The sequence below is a fragment of the Pristis pectinata genome, chromosome 2, assembly GCF_009764475.1.
Source record: "Pristis pectinata isolate sPriPec2 chromosome 2, sPriPec2.1.pri, whole genome shotgun sequence".
NCBI lineage: Eukaryota > Metazoa > Chordata > Chondrichthyes > Rhinopristiformes > Pristidae > Pristis > Pristis pectinata.
Window position 1 is genome coordinate 103,453,821 of NC_067406.1, and position 13,495 is coordinate 103,467,315.

The 13,495-nt window shown below is 39.0% G+C and overlaps 1 protein-coding gene across 1 annotated transcript; it reads left to right on the forward strand.

Annotated features, from left to right (window-relative positions):
* The first annotated feature begins 788 nt into the window (after nucleotides 1-788).
* Nucleotides 789-13,100, forward strand: lrit3b (leucine-rich repeat, immunoglobulin-like and transmembrane domains 3b). Its single transcript, XM_052040778.1, has 4 exons — nucleotides 789-904; nucleotides 3,948-4,417; nucleotides 7,461-7,766; nucleotides 12,049-13,100. Exons 1-4 carry the CDS (start codon nucleotides 789-791, stop codon nucleotides 13,098-13,100), a joined length of 1,944 nt encoding a protein of 647 aa, XP_051896738.1.
* Nucleotides 13,101-13,495: the final 395 nt, after the last annotated feature.

The window sequence follows — 13,495 nt, forward strand, 5'->3', positions numbered from 1 at the left end:
ATCAAAGGGGAGTTGGTGGGCATTTATACAAGTTGCAGGGGTACAGGGAAATCAAGAGAAGGGAAATGGAACTGATGGGATTGCTCTGCATGGGACAGTATGGACTTAATGAGCCAAATGACACCTCATTCCGTGTTGTGATATGTTAATAAATATGTAAGATGTTATAGTGTGGTTGAGCAGGCTTAGTAAGAAAAGGATGATTCAGAGCATCAGCTAACAGACACTGACTTTAATGGTAGCCTTCCTCGGTAATTCATCATCATTAACAGTCAACCATTTGGACTAAACTATTTTATATCCCTTTGAGGAAAACATTTTCATTTGACTTTTTTTATAGATAGAAGTGTTGAATTCATTTTAGCGATCTACTTCACACTTCTGTATTGTGCATCAGCTTTCATGATTTAATTCTTTTTCCACAATATACCAATTTCAACTGTAAATTATGAATTGTTGGGCAGCTAGTTGATATTATTTAAGAAGAATATTTAAATCTGATGAACTGGACTTGCAGTAATAGAAATGTAACTAAGATAATGTAATTGTAAACAGCACCAAGCATAGATTATTTACTGCTGGGCAATGAAACAATACCTCTCTAAGTATGTTTAGCTGAAAATTAAGCTCTTCCCAGGGATGCCTGAAGGTTACATGACCTACAAATCTCAGCTAATCTCCTGTAATCCTCTGTTACCGGTCTGATTCCTCCATGAATTGAAACAGAAGATGCATCGAAATAGAGACTAAATGCTTTATTTTGTGCCTAGTTTTGGTGACTTTGAATAATGTATTTGATTACTATCTTTTTTTTGTTGACTACTATTTGTAAAGAAGTATCCCCCTTCTGCCCTTCCCAATGTACCTGCATTTTCCACGGTAGAAGTGATGGCACCGGGACTAGGTAAGTCAATTAAAATTAGAGAGATGGATGGAAGTAGTCCCAGAGCTAGATGATGATTTGTGAAATGCAAAGCAGAAAAATAAATTTTGATTCCACTGTTTTTAAACCATCCCATAATAGTTGTTAAAAGCCATTTTTTAAAAATTCCAATAATTTAGATGTAATATATTTTCTTAATGTTGTACGATGGTGTGAGATTACTTATAATCCTTTTTTCACTAGCAAAGTGCCAGTGAGTACACAATGCTTTCTACTACATGCTTGATTGTGAATGTTGCTAATTGTTGACACAATCCTGATAAATCAGGTGTATGTTCCTGAATCTACAATCTATTGAGAGCATGTTTTCCATTTTTGTTGTGTAGTAAAGCCTCAAATAAAAAGATTAAATGAGTAATAGAAATATCTCACAAGGCTGAGCATAATACTGTGAAGGCTTTTTATGCTGCCTGTTATCAATGAATGTTTTCGGCCATACGAGTCAATGCAATAATGTATATATGACATATGGACATAGACTATAAGAATAGGAAGATAGTGGGGTTGAGTGGGTGTGTCATTGTAGAACTGAATAAAACATTTGTTAGGCCACAGCTAGCGAATTGTGTACAATTGTCGCCATACTACGGGGAAGTTGTAAGGTGCAGAGAGAATTTGCAAGCAATTTGCTGAGGCTAGAGAATTTTAATTGTGGAATGAGATTGGCCAGGATCTTGCTTTCTTTGCAAGAAAGAGTGCTGAGGAGAAAGTTAGATGAAAAACACGATGATGCCGGAGGATCTCAACAGGCCAGGCAGCATCCGCGGAGAAAAGCAGGCAGTCAATGTTTTGGCAGGACCCTTCTTCAGTCATGGTGTTTTTCATCTAGATATTCCGGCATCTATAGTCCTTTATTTCTCTGAGGAGAAGATTAATTGAGGTGTATAAAACTATAAGAAACTAGACGGGGGAGAGTGGGGAAAAACAAAATACTGCAGATGATTGGAACTGGAAATAAAACCATAAAATGCTGGAAATGCTCAGCAGATCAGGCAACATCCATGGTGAGAGAAGCAGAGTTACTGTTTTCTGACGTGAGCATTGATGAGAAATATTAGCTCTGTTTCTCTTCCCAGGGATGCTGTCTGACTTGCTGAGTGTTTCCAGCATTTTCTGACTTTATTTTTGAAAAGAAGGGACCTGTTTCTCTTGGTAGATCAATAATTTGAGGACTTGCATTCAAGCTGTAGGGCATTAAGGAAAATCTTTTTCACCCAAAGTGTTGTGATTTCTACAACTTGCCTCCTGAAAGCATGATAGAGGTAGAAACTTTCATCATGTTTAAAATGTAGCTGGACAAGTATTTGATGAACTTCAACATTCCAGATTGAGAAGTGGGAATGGGATTAACATAAAAAGGTACTTTGTTGACTGGTGTGGACAATGTGGTCAAATGGTCTCCTCTCTGTGCTGCAGATTTCTATGATTCTATGTACCATAGTGCACTTTATTTATGTCCCATTATTCAGTGTAAGAAATCTGCTCAAAGTTTGCCATAAAATTGTGAGATAATAAAAATGAATATTGATTACAAATGCATTTACATTATTCAATTTGGAACCAGGGTCTTACACCTGAAGAAAATAAGCTATAAAAGCATGAGGTGTAATACATTGGCTATAGTGGAATACCAGAATACCTAATGAAAAACAACTGTAAGAGCTTCTGTAGATATGTAAGAAGGAAACAAAAATAACACAAGTTAATGTCAGCCTCTTACAGACTGAGACAGGAGAAATGATATCAGGGGGCTGGTAAGGAAACGGCAGAGAAATTAAACAAATATTTTGAGTCTATCATCACAGAAGAAGAAACAGAAAGAACTCCTGGAAATGAGAGCTTGGAGAAAATAGCATAAGCAAAAAAACTGGTATTGGAGAAATTAATGAGACCGAAAGGTGATCAATTCCTAGGACCTGATGTCCTGCGTCCTAGGGTTTTCAAGAAGATGACTGTGGAGATCTATTGTCATCTTCTGAAATTCTGTATATTCTAGGAGAGCTCCCAAAGGTTCAGATGTGTAGCTATAAGCTACTATTTCAGAAAGAAGGGAGAAAGTAAATAGGGAAAAACATGGTTTAGCCCAACATCAGTATTGGGAAAATTACTGTAATCAATTATTAAGAAAATAGCAACAGGCACTTGGAAAATAATGGGATCGGACAGAATCAATTTGGATTAATGAAAGGGAAATTATACTTAATGTTAATGTTTTCCGAGGTTGCAACTGGCACAATAGATAAGGGGAATCAGTTGATGTGGGGTATTTGGACTTTCAGAAGGTCCTCAATATATGCCATGCAAGAGATTATCAAACACAATTAGAGCACAGTGTGTAGGGGTTGTATAATGGGTGGGTTGAGTACTGTTCAATGGAGAGAAAACAGAGAGTAGGAATAAATGTATTTATCTGAGTCCCTGATTTATGCAGTCAGGAAATAAAGTCCCATGCTGCGAACAAAAACATAAAATTGATTCTTAATCATGCAGAAATCTCATCTGCCAATATTCTTGTGGATCATTTTAGGAAAAATAATTACCTATTTGTTTATTGTCAATAGCTCTTGAAATTGTTTTCCTAATTTCTGAAGAATGCTTTATGGTCTTAAAGAAATACATACCCTATGAATGTAAAACTGTGGCCAAATAGTCTATTATAAAGCATAATAACCTATTTTATTTATCAATCATGAGTATCTTAACTTGTAACTTTTAAAGAGAATAAAATGCACAATAAAGAGCTAGTTACATTTAGAAGTTATACAACAGTAAAACAAAAACACATGCACTTTTAATTAAAGTGTCATTGAAGAAGATGGGGGCAAAAGACAGGCAATAAATCTTTGTTAATAAACAGAAGGCAAAAATCTACAGAAAAAACAGAAGTTGACAAATGCACCACATTAAAATCTTTCTCTTTAATAGTTTATGAGGATTTTAAAGTGAAATAACATGAAAAATGTTCAGTAAAAGACAAGTAAAGTGAATAACTTTGCTTTTACAGGTCCATATTATGCAATGACCCAGATATGTCTGAGATCCCTGTCAATGTGCCAGTGGACACTGTTAAACTTCGAGTAGAGAAGACTGTTGTCCGACGACTTCCACGTGAAGCGTTTTATTACCTTGTTGATTTAAGATATCTTTGGTTAACATATAATGCCATCAACACCATAGATCCTCGTAGCTTTTACAATTTAAAAGAACTCCATGAATTGCGCCTCGATGGAAATATGCTGTCTACTTTTCCCTGGGATTCACTGCAGGAAACGCCAAACCTTCGAACCCTTGACCTGCACAACAACAGGCTGTCAAGTATTCCTGCAAATGCAGCTCAATACCTCAGGAATATAACCAACATCGATATTTCCAGCAACAAACTGACCACACTGCCATCTGACTTGTTGGACCTCTGGCCAGCTTACTCAACACACCAAATGTTTGACAAAGGTCCAATACAGAGAGTGATCCTAGGTATGTTCTAATCTCTGAATATAATGGACTGAACTGTGCTTACTGGCTGTTTGATGTCAATTAGGGGGTCAAATGTTGGTGCATCTGCCTGTCTGCTGCATTACTGGATCCATCATTGAATTCAGTGGTGAAGCAGTAATATGCAAGGGAAAGGGTCTGGTTACAGTCCCCAGTCAGCCCTAAGCTTTATGCTCAGGAGAGCTTATGTGCAGGGCCACTCTCAGCAGAAGTGAATGGCTTTAACAGCTGATGGCATTCTGTCACCTAACTCAAAAGCTGTCAAAGTTGCCACTATTACTGAATGTAAATCAATGTCTAGGACTTCCATAAATATTAAAAATCACCTAGGACTTAAAAAACAAAGTTTAAACAAATAAAAATATTGAAAGTTAAAATACTGTAAAACATCCACTCACATACTTAAAGGCAATTAAAGATGTTTAAACTAAATTAAATCGACCACTAAATTTAATGGAGCCAGTCTACATACCAGCTTCATTCTCAGAGCACAGACTTCCCAGCCTGAAAGCTGGTGCTGTGCAGGTGGATGTCATGATGATTCCACCAGCACAGGTTGCCCTTCTGCTGAGCTTTGTTACAATCTACACTTGGCAACTACCAATGATAGGCTTTCCAGCAAGTGGATCTGCTCCACCAAGATATGGGCCAAAATTTCCTGTGGCTGCCTTGGTTAGCCATGTGAAAACATTACTCATAATAACTTATGCAATAAAGGTGTTGAGATCATTTTCAACTTAGTCACAGGTCAGTTAACCAGTGGAACAGGTAGCCCAACTGTTAACCAACCCAATTCTGATGAAGGGTTTTTGACCTGAAATGTTACCTTTTCTCTTTCCACACATGCTGCCTGACCTGCTGAGTGTTTCCAGCATTTTTATTTCAGATTCACAGGAGTGGTTTTTTGATTTACATTTTCTGTTACCCAAACCAATTCATTTCTGTTTCATGTATTTGAATGCATTAATTGTACGTCATAATTTTTTATCCATTATGGCAGTTTCCTTCCAGTTGGTACAATTGAAAATTACTTGTTATTTGATGAGTTCTGCATCATTATAAGTGTAGACATAAATCAGATATTAGTAACATTGTCTTCAAGCAAAGTTATTTGGGCTGTTGGCACTGAAGTAATTCTGGGAGTGAGAATTTCAGTCAAATCCTCTACAGCAGGTGTTGTCTTGTGCTGTAAACACATGCTTAGTTATCATCATGTTGGTCCCTGGGGATATTCTGTCCATCATTTAATCCAAATTTGCCATCCTTGCATTTACAAGACATTTATTTTCAATTTTTATTGTATTAGCCAAGATGCATTTCCTTATAACCAAAGCTTGCTCTTCCATCCATTCAATTGTCAAAAACCATCTGGAAAAAATTATTAGCAATAATGAACATCAGCTGTAGTTTAAAAAGAAAATCTTGTCCAAAATCCCAGCTCATTGAATAAGTTTCCAAAGTTCTGCTCTGCTCTGGCACCAAACTGTTATATTTATTATAAAATATGAATGACTTGTCAGCTTTATTCAATCATTAAATATCATATTGGCAGTGAACAGTGCTCTATTCTGCATTTTATGATTTGTCATTCCTGAAGTCATGTATTTTCTTCATGGAGAGAGTGATCAGTATTTGGAATGGATTTCTGGCCAAACTACTGAAGATAAAATTCTTGGATAGAGCTTACAATCAAACCAACATAACATTGGAAGGATTTGGGGTTCTTCTGGTTGGATAAACAATTATGAGCTACATGGTTTTCCTTACCTACCATACTTCATCGTTATGTAAAATGACAAGACAAATAATTACCTGAAGTTTTTATGGCTGCTGTTCTGAAACTCCTTTATGGACCATTTGGCTTTTGCCACAAAGCCAATGAAGGACTGGGAATGTGGGAATTCAAGTTGTTGAGGGGCTCTGATCCCAGCCTTCACCCTCCTTGGCCAAATGCAGAAATCCAGCTTCTTATCTGTTATATTCAACTTAAAGACCTGAGCTATCTGAGTTCTCATCTATTTTGCAGCCTTTACCATAAACATGCCCCATTTACATTGAAACACCCTGAAAAGGTGGTTTTCATCTCCATCACATTTAAACTTAATTTACATACCTGCTTTAAAAACATATAAAATTCCATAAAGTGTCCATTTGTTGGGCTACTCCCGTGGAATAAAGAAAGCATTTAATTTCTAAGTGGTCTTGTTGGAAGCCCTGTACAAAGCTTTTGAGAATGATTATATGCAGTAGCTGAGGCATTCACTAAATGGTAGTGTTGGGAAAATTGCAAGATATTCCTCAATATCAGGCCTTTATCATGGTGGGCTGTATCATCTTACCCATACCCACTTCCTGGATATCTGTCCTCCGTCTCGGTTGCTACTGGCTTCTCTGACTTCCTGACGTTTGTTGTCTGTTCACACAATGTCAGGTTCCAGACTTGCCTGTTTCTTCAGCAGACCCCAAGAACCTGAACAATCATGTCCCTTGACTAGATCAAGGAAATGCGTAGCACCGAGGGATATTTGGTTAAAAAAAAAGCAAGCAGAGTTACAAAGGTAAAACCCTCATGGACTGATTTAATAGCATGATCTACTTGTTTATAAAAATGTATAAATAGAGTTTATGTAGTTTAATCTGTTTTCCACCCACAACAACCAGCCATGACAAGCTGACTTTTGCAAAACCTTGAAAGTAATAAAAGTAAATTTTACTTTTCCTCAATTTTGCATGTTCAAAATGCAGCCACAATTTTTTGAAGTTTGTCCAGTACTTCAAGTAATGCCTTGGCAACAACAAATAAAACATCCACTTGTTAATTAGTAGGACGGGATTTCTGAAAGGGGAGATAATCAGTCTGCAATGCCAAAAATTATGCATAACTTACTGAAGGAGTTTTATGTTAAGTTGCAGGTTTTAGTTTGAGTGAAGTTTTTTGGTAATGTATTACAAAAACAGGATTTTATTTGCATTTTATTCACAGTTTTTAAGAATAATGGCCTAAAATATCATTCTCTTTTTTTAGGTTTCCAAGACAATCCATGGTTCTGTGACTGTAGAATATCAAAGTTAATTGAACTTTCTAAGTCAGAAGAAACATTAGTCATTCTCATGGATCCTCTGGTGACATGCAGTGGGCCTGATGACATTGCAGGTCTTTTATTCCAGCGGGTTGAGCTTGAACAGTGTCTCAAACCATCAGTCATGACTTCAGCAACCAAAATTACATCACCACTTGGAAGCAATGTTCTACTCCGTTGTGACTCAACTGGATATCCCACCCCATTTCTCATCTGGTTCAGGGCAGATGGCTTACCAGTTAATAATACAGGTAATTCTTCCAGCTTGTAGTTATTATAGAACACATGGTAAAAATCCCAAATTACTCCATAGCAATGTGACACCAAACTGCATAAGTGGAAGAGTTTTAAGAAGATTGCTTAAAAAGATGAAGCAATGGAAAGCATGTTTTGATAGGGAATTCCAGAGCTTATAAAGCTAGGAGGCATTGTATGTTGTGAGGTGGGTGTAGAGAGACTTCAAGGGGGGATATAGACAGGTTAAGTGAATGGGTAAGGACATATGGAACATAGAACCATGGAACCATAGAACCATACAGCACAAAACAGGCCCTTCGGCCCACCATGTTGTGCCGTCCATCAGACCACCCTCACACTACCTAACCCCTTCCTCCCGCATATCCCTTTATCTCACATTCGTCCATATGCCTATCCAACAAGCTCTTGAACCTGTTCAATGTATCTGCCTCCACCACCACCCCAGGCAGTGCATTCCATGCACCAACCACTGTCTGGGTGAAAAACCTCCCTCTGACATCTCCCCTGAACCTCCCACCCATAACCTTAAAGCCATGACCTCTCGTCTTGAGCATTGGTGCCCTGGGAAGGAGACGCTGACTGTCTACTCTATCTATTCCTCTCAATATTTTATATACCTCTATCATGTCTCCTCTCATCCTCCTCCTTTCCAGTGAATAAAACCCTAGCACCTTAAGCCTCTCCTCATATTCAATGCTCTCCAATCCAGGCAGCATCCTGGTAAATCTCCTCTGCACCCTCTCCAACGCCTCCACATCCTTCCTATAATGAGGCGACCAGAACTGAACACAGTACTCTAAGTGTGGCCTAACTAGAGTTTTGTAAAGCTGCATCATCACCTCGCGGTTCTTAAACTCAATCCCGCGACTTATGAAAGCCAACATCCCATTGGCCTTCTTAACTGCTCTTTCCACCTGTGAGGCAACTTTCAATGAATTGTGAATATGAACCCTCAGATCCTTCTGCTCCTCCACACTGCCAAGTACCTTGCCATTCACCCAGTACTCTGCCCTGGAGTTTGTCCTTCCAAAGTGTACCACCTCACACTTCTCCAGATTGAATTCCATCTGCCACTTGTCAGCCCAGCTCTGCATCCTATCAATATCCCTCTGTAAGCTCCAACAGCCCTCCACACTATCCACAACACCGCCTATCTTAGTGTCGTCTGCAAACTTACTAACCCAGCCCTCCACCCCCTCATCTAAGTCATCTATAAATATCACAAAAAGTAGAGGTCCCAGAACCGATCCCTGCGGGACACCACTAGTCACTGCCTTCCAATCCAAGGGCACTCCTTCCACCACAACCCTCTGCTTTCTACATGCAAGCCAATTCCTAATCCACACAGCCAAGCTTCCTTGGATCCCTTGGCCTCTGGCCTTCTGAAGAAGCCTACCATGAGGAACCTTATCAAACTCCTTACTAAAATCCATGTAAACCACATCCACCGCACTACCCTCATCAATCTTCCTGGTCACCTCCTCAAAGAACTCTATCAGGCTTGTGAGGCAAGATCTTCCCTTCACAAAGCCATGGTGAGAGATGAAGATGAAGAGTAATGATGGAGGATTGTCCTGATGCAGGGTCTTGACCAAAATGTCAATCACCCCTTTACCACCACAGATGCTGCTTGACCCATTGAGTTCTTCAAGCAGTTTGCTTTTTGCTCCAAATTCCAGCATCTGCATTCTCTTGTGCTTCCAGTGATTGAAAGTTCTTTGTATTCAGAGGGACCTTGAACGTGAATCACTGAAAGTTAACATGTGGGCAAAGTAAACAATTAGGAATCAAATTTTGCTTTGTTGCAGGAGAATTTGACTAGAGGTGCCTTTCTCCAATTATGTAGAGCCCTGGTAAGGCTGCATCTAGAATATTGTGCACAAGTCCGGTCACCCTACTCAAAGACTTGGGATTGAAGGTGTGCAGCAACTGTTCTCTGGATTGATCCTTGAGATGATGGATTTGTCATGTGAGGGGCGAATAAGAAGACATGGCCTATGAGAGGTCAGAAACAGAGTTGATGTTTTCCCAGGCTGGGGAGTCTAGATCAATGGATTATAGTCTCAAAATAAGGAGTCAGTCAATTAGGATGCAGATGAAGAGAAATATCTTCTCCCAGTAGGTTGTGAATGTTTGGAATTCTCTACATTCTCTACCCAAGGCATTAATAATTTTTACCTAAGAAGGGTTAGTGCAGAAAGATTGAGTTGAGATAAAGGATGGCATGAGGGAATTGGGGTGGGGTCTAGTGACCTACTTCTGGCTTTGTTTTTGTGTGTTTTTATGACCTTAGGTTCTGGATGACTGAAAGCATGGTTTCCAATGGAAATACAGTATACCTAAGAAACCAGGGCTCGAGAATGGTGTGAACCTAAAGGGACATATCAGCTTTAAGGTTATGGATGCAGATTCCTCTGATTTCCCAAAGTTTACAGCAGAGAGTTGCTAAAAAGAAACAATTGCAACCACAGAATAGACAGAGCAACAAGGTCAATCCTTGGTCTTAATTGTTGATTCAATTCAGTCACTGTGAGGTCCAAGAAAGATTCATCATCTTGGTGATTGATGGTGGATAGCTTCAAAAGGTTTCAGCAGGAATTTCTCAACATAAACATCCTAAACTGGAAATCTGATCCATTAACGCTTGTTTTATATGTGCAGATTGCACATGAAAATGACTTTATCTGTATCAGACCATGCTTGTGATGATTTCCGGGAGAAGTTGTGTGCATCAGGAAATGGTCTGAACACTACCCTGTACAAATCACCACTGCACTGCTTACAGTTACCTGGTGTCAGTCACACATCTGACATCTCAAGTCACCAAATATTAGCTTGATCTCTGGCATGAACTGGGTTTTTTTAGGTGGACTCCAAGATCTTTGTTGAACACTCAAAAAAAAAACAAAATTAGCAGCACATTGGCATTAGGATTGGCAATGAAATGTCAATTAAAGGATTGGCACTGTGATACTGATGTCTAGCACACAGCACCTGCCAGTTTCATTGCTCAGGATTTGGAAACCTAGTTGGTAAATCTTTCAGTGATCACAGCCATTTTATATGATTCATGTCAGAGCTACATCCTGCAAACTCTGATTTCCCAAACTTCACTAAATAGACAGAGCAGCAAGGTCAATCCAAGGTTTTCATTGCTGATTTAATTCAGTCACCATGAAGTCTCCCTTGACCATCACATACCTCACAGTGCTGTGGGGGTCACTTACATGTGCACCTTGCTCAGCACACTCCATCACGAGAGAGTTGCCTACACGCAAAGGAGACCACTGTGTCCCCTTCCTCTTGTTTTCCCTCACCTCCACATCGGCCTTTCGTGCAGTTCTTTCGTGTTGTTAAAAATAGGAAGTAGCAAGGCACAGGAGTTATCAAGAAAACAGTGTGAAAGAGCATTTGGCTGAAGGCTCTGTGGAGGCAAAGAGATCCAACCATGGTTATTCAGATTTTGAGAGCATGTGTCATTTATGGGCAAAGGACTGCAGGTGGTATGGTGCTGTCCCAAAGGGATTTGAAAGCCCATTATGGATTTGAAAGTCTATATCATGCTGGGTTCCAGAGATGTTGATTAGAAGGGGCTAGATAGCACAGTCAGGAGAAAGATAAATGCCAAGTACATTCCCTCTGAGAAGTACCGACCATACTCTCTAAGTCTTTCATCCTCATAGTTGACCACCTGTTTCTGTTTTCAGGGTGGACTGATTTTCATTGTTAAAGCTTTCATCACTGATTCACATCTCTGCAGCTATGCTTAGTGCTATATTGAGGTGCATTTAGCCAGAGGGCCAGTTCTTGTGTAGAGCTGCTCCATGGATGTATAAATCTGAAAAAGGGGCTAGATTTGATCTGCAAGGCCAAAGTTGTTATTGCTGTGGTATTAATTGACGTTCCAAACCTTCAAGTATGTGACCTGAAATGTTGCATACCACTTTGCTCCTTTCTAATCTATTATACAATTATGGCAATAATATCTTTGACCAGATTGTCTCGAATTATTTTATTCTTTCATTATATCACCATTGACTTAGAATTGTTTTTAAGTTGGAAATTCAATAAATCATATGATTCTGGTGCAGGGCAAATGTAAATATTTGTTTATTGATAAATGTATTTTCCATTTGGTTCACTTGTATTTAATTATGATCGAAATACTAAAGTCCTTGGTGAAAAAAAAATCACAATTACAAATATATTTTACTGGGTAATATTATACTGTGTTAATTAATTTTTCCACTATATTTAAAATATTATTCCCCTTAGTCATACAAGAATCACCAGCAGATGGGATCCGATGGTCGATAATAAGTTTGACGGGAATTTCCTACAAGGATGCTGGTGAATACAGATGTAGAGCAAAAAATTTGGCTGGAACTTCAGAAGCATCCATCACTCTCACTGTTGTAGGAACCGTCACCACAGCTGCCCCACAAAGGAGGAACTTTATAAGGAAACAGACTGTAGAGAAAAATAATTCAACTCAAACGAGCGTGGAGGAACAAATGGGAAGTTTAACAACTGAAGCATCATCATCCACCCCCACCACAACAGCGACTAAGAAAAAAGTCACTTCTGTTGACCAAGCCAAGGCTATGGCAGATGAAAAGAAGCTTAGTAAGGTGCAAGTAGAGGGAAATTCAAACAAAATAACTCAAGAAGTCAATGAAAACAAGAAAGAAAGTGTATCTGTAAATACAACAGCAACATCAGAACAGAATGTTATTATTAAAAATCTGCGCGTTATCAGTGAGACGAACCAGAAAGTCCTTGTGACCTGGAAAGCTTCAGATTATGGAAGTGGCACAGCCTTAAATGCACTCTACTCAAAGTATGGTGATAAACGTGTGCAGAAAATTAATGTAGATCCTAGCAAAAGCAAAATCTCGATAGGCGGACTGACGCCCAACACAAAATATACAGTCTGTATATGCCCAAAGGGAATCCAACCTAAAAGAGAACAATGCATTGTTTTCTCAACAGAAGGAGATATCAGCACAGGTAGCCATCAATCCCTGCTGATTATTATCGGTATTAGTGTAGGGTGTGTTTCTGGATTAGGAATTGTTTTTGCACTGTGCTCTGTCATCATCAAAGGCCACTGCAAAAGGAAAGAACCAGCAGAACAAGAGCTAATTAAAGATTCTTACATACAATTTGAAACAGTATCCCTCAAAGCAGAGCCAAAAAAGAGAGGGAATGAACTGTGGACTCGGCGTGACACTGAATCCCAAAGACTATTGCTATGCTCAAGATCCAGCATAGATTCACAGATAACCTTCAAAAGTGACAGTTCTAGGTCTGAGTACCTTTGCTAATTTGTGAAGCACCAGTGTACAGTGAAAACCTTGAAGTGTACGTAGGTTATTGTTTATTGGCTAAGCACACATTTCTATAATGTCTTAGTTTTTCAAACAATATTCAACACATAAAGAGTTTCATATTGAATGCAAAGCTTTATAATAAAATTGTAATATAATTGCTTGTGTCTGTTGTGATCATCATCTAAATTGGATGGGTGGGAATTTGGAAATGCTCTTTCTTTTTGGATGTTGGTGTCTTTGGCCTTAAAACTGTATCGGATAACTCCTCCGGCATAAGTGCCAGTGAGCATCTGCCAGTGACGTCAGCTTCTAACCCTGAAAGAGAATGCAGAATTGGAAATTCATGACTTAAATATCACTGATCTTTCCCAAGTTGCCATGGGTGCATC

What these genes read in the sequence shown, in the direction of transcription:
- lrit3b (XM_052040778.1), top strand. Translation starts at nt 789, where the DNA reads ATGTATTTGATTACTATCTTTTTTTTGTTGACTACTATTTGTAAAGAA. An exon ending in AGTGATGGCACCGGGACTAG is followed by an intron (nt 905 to 3,947) that starts GTAAGTCAATTA and finishes TTGCTTTTACAG; the next exon opens with GTCCATATTATGCAATGACC. An exon ending in AATACAGAGAGTGATCCTAG is followed by an intron (nt 4,418 to 7,460) that starts GTATGTTCTAAT and finishes CTCTTTTTTTAG; the next exon opens with GTTTCCAAGACAATCCATGG.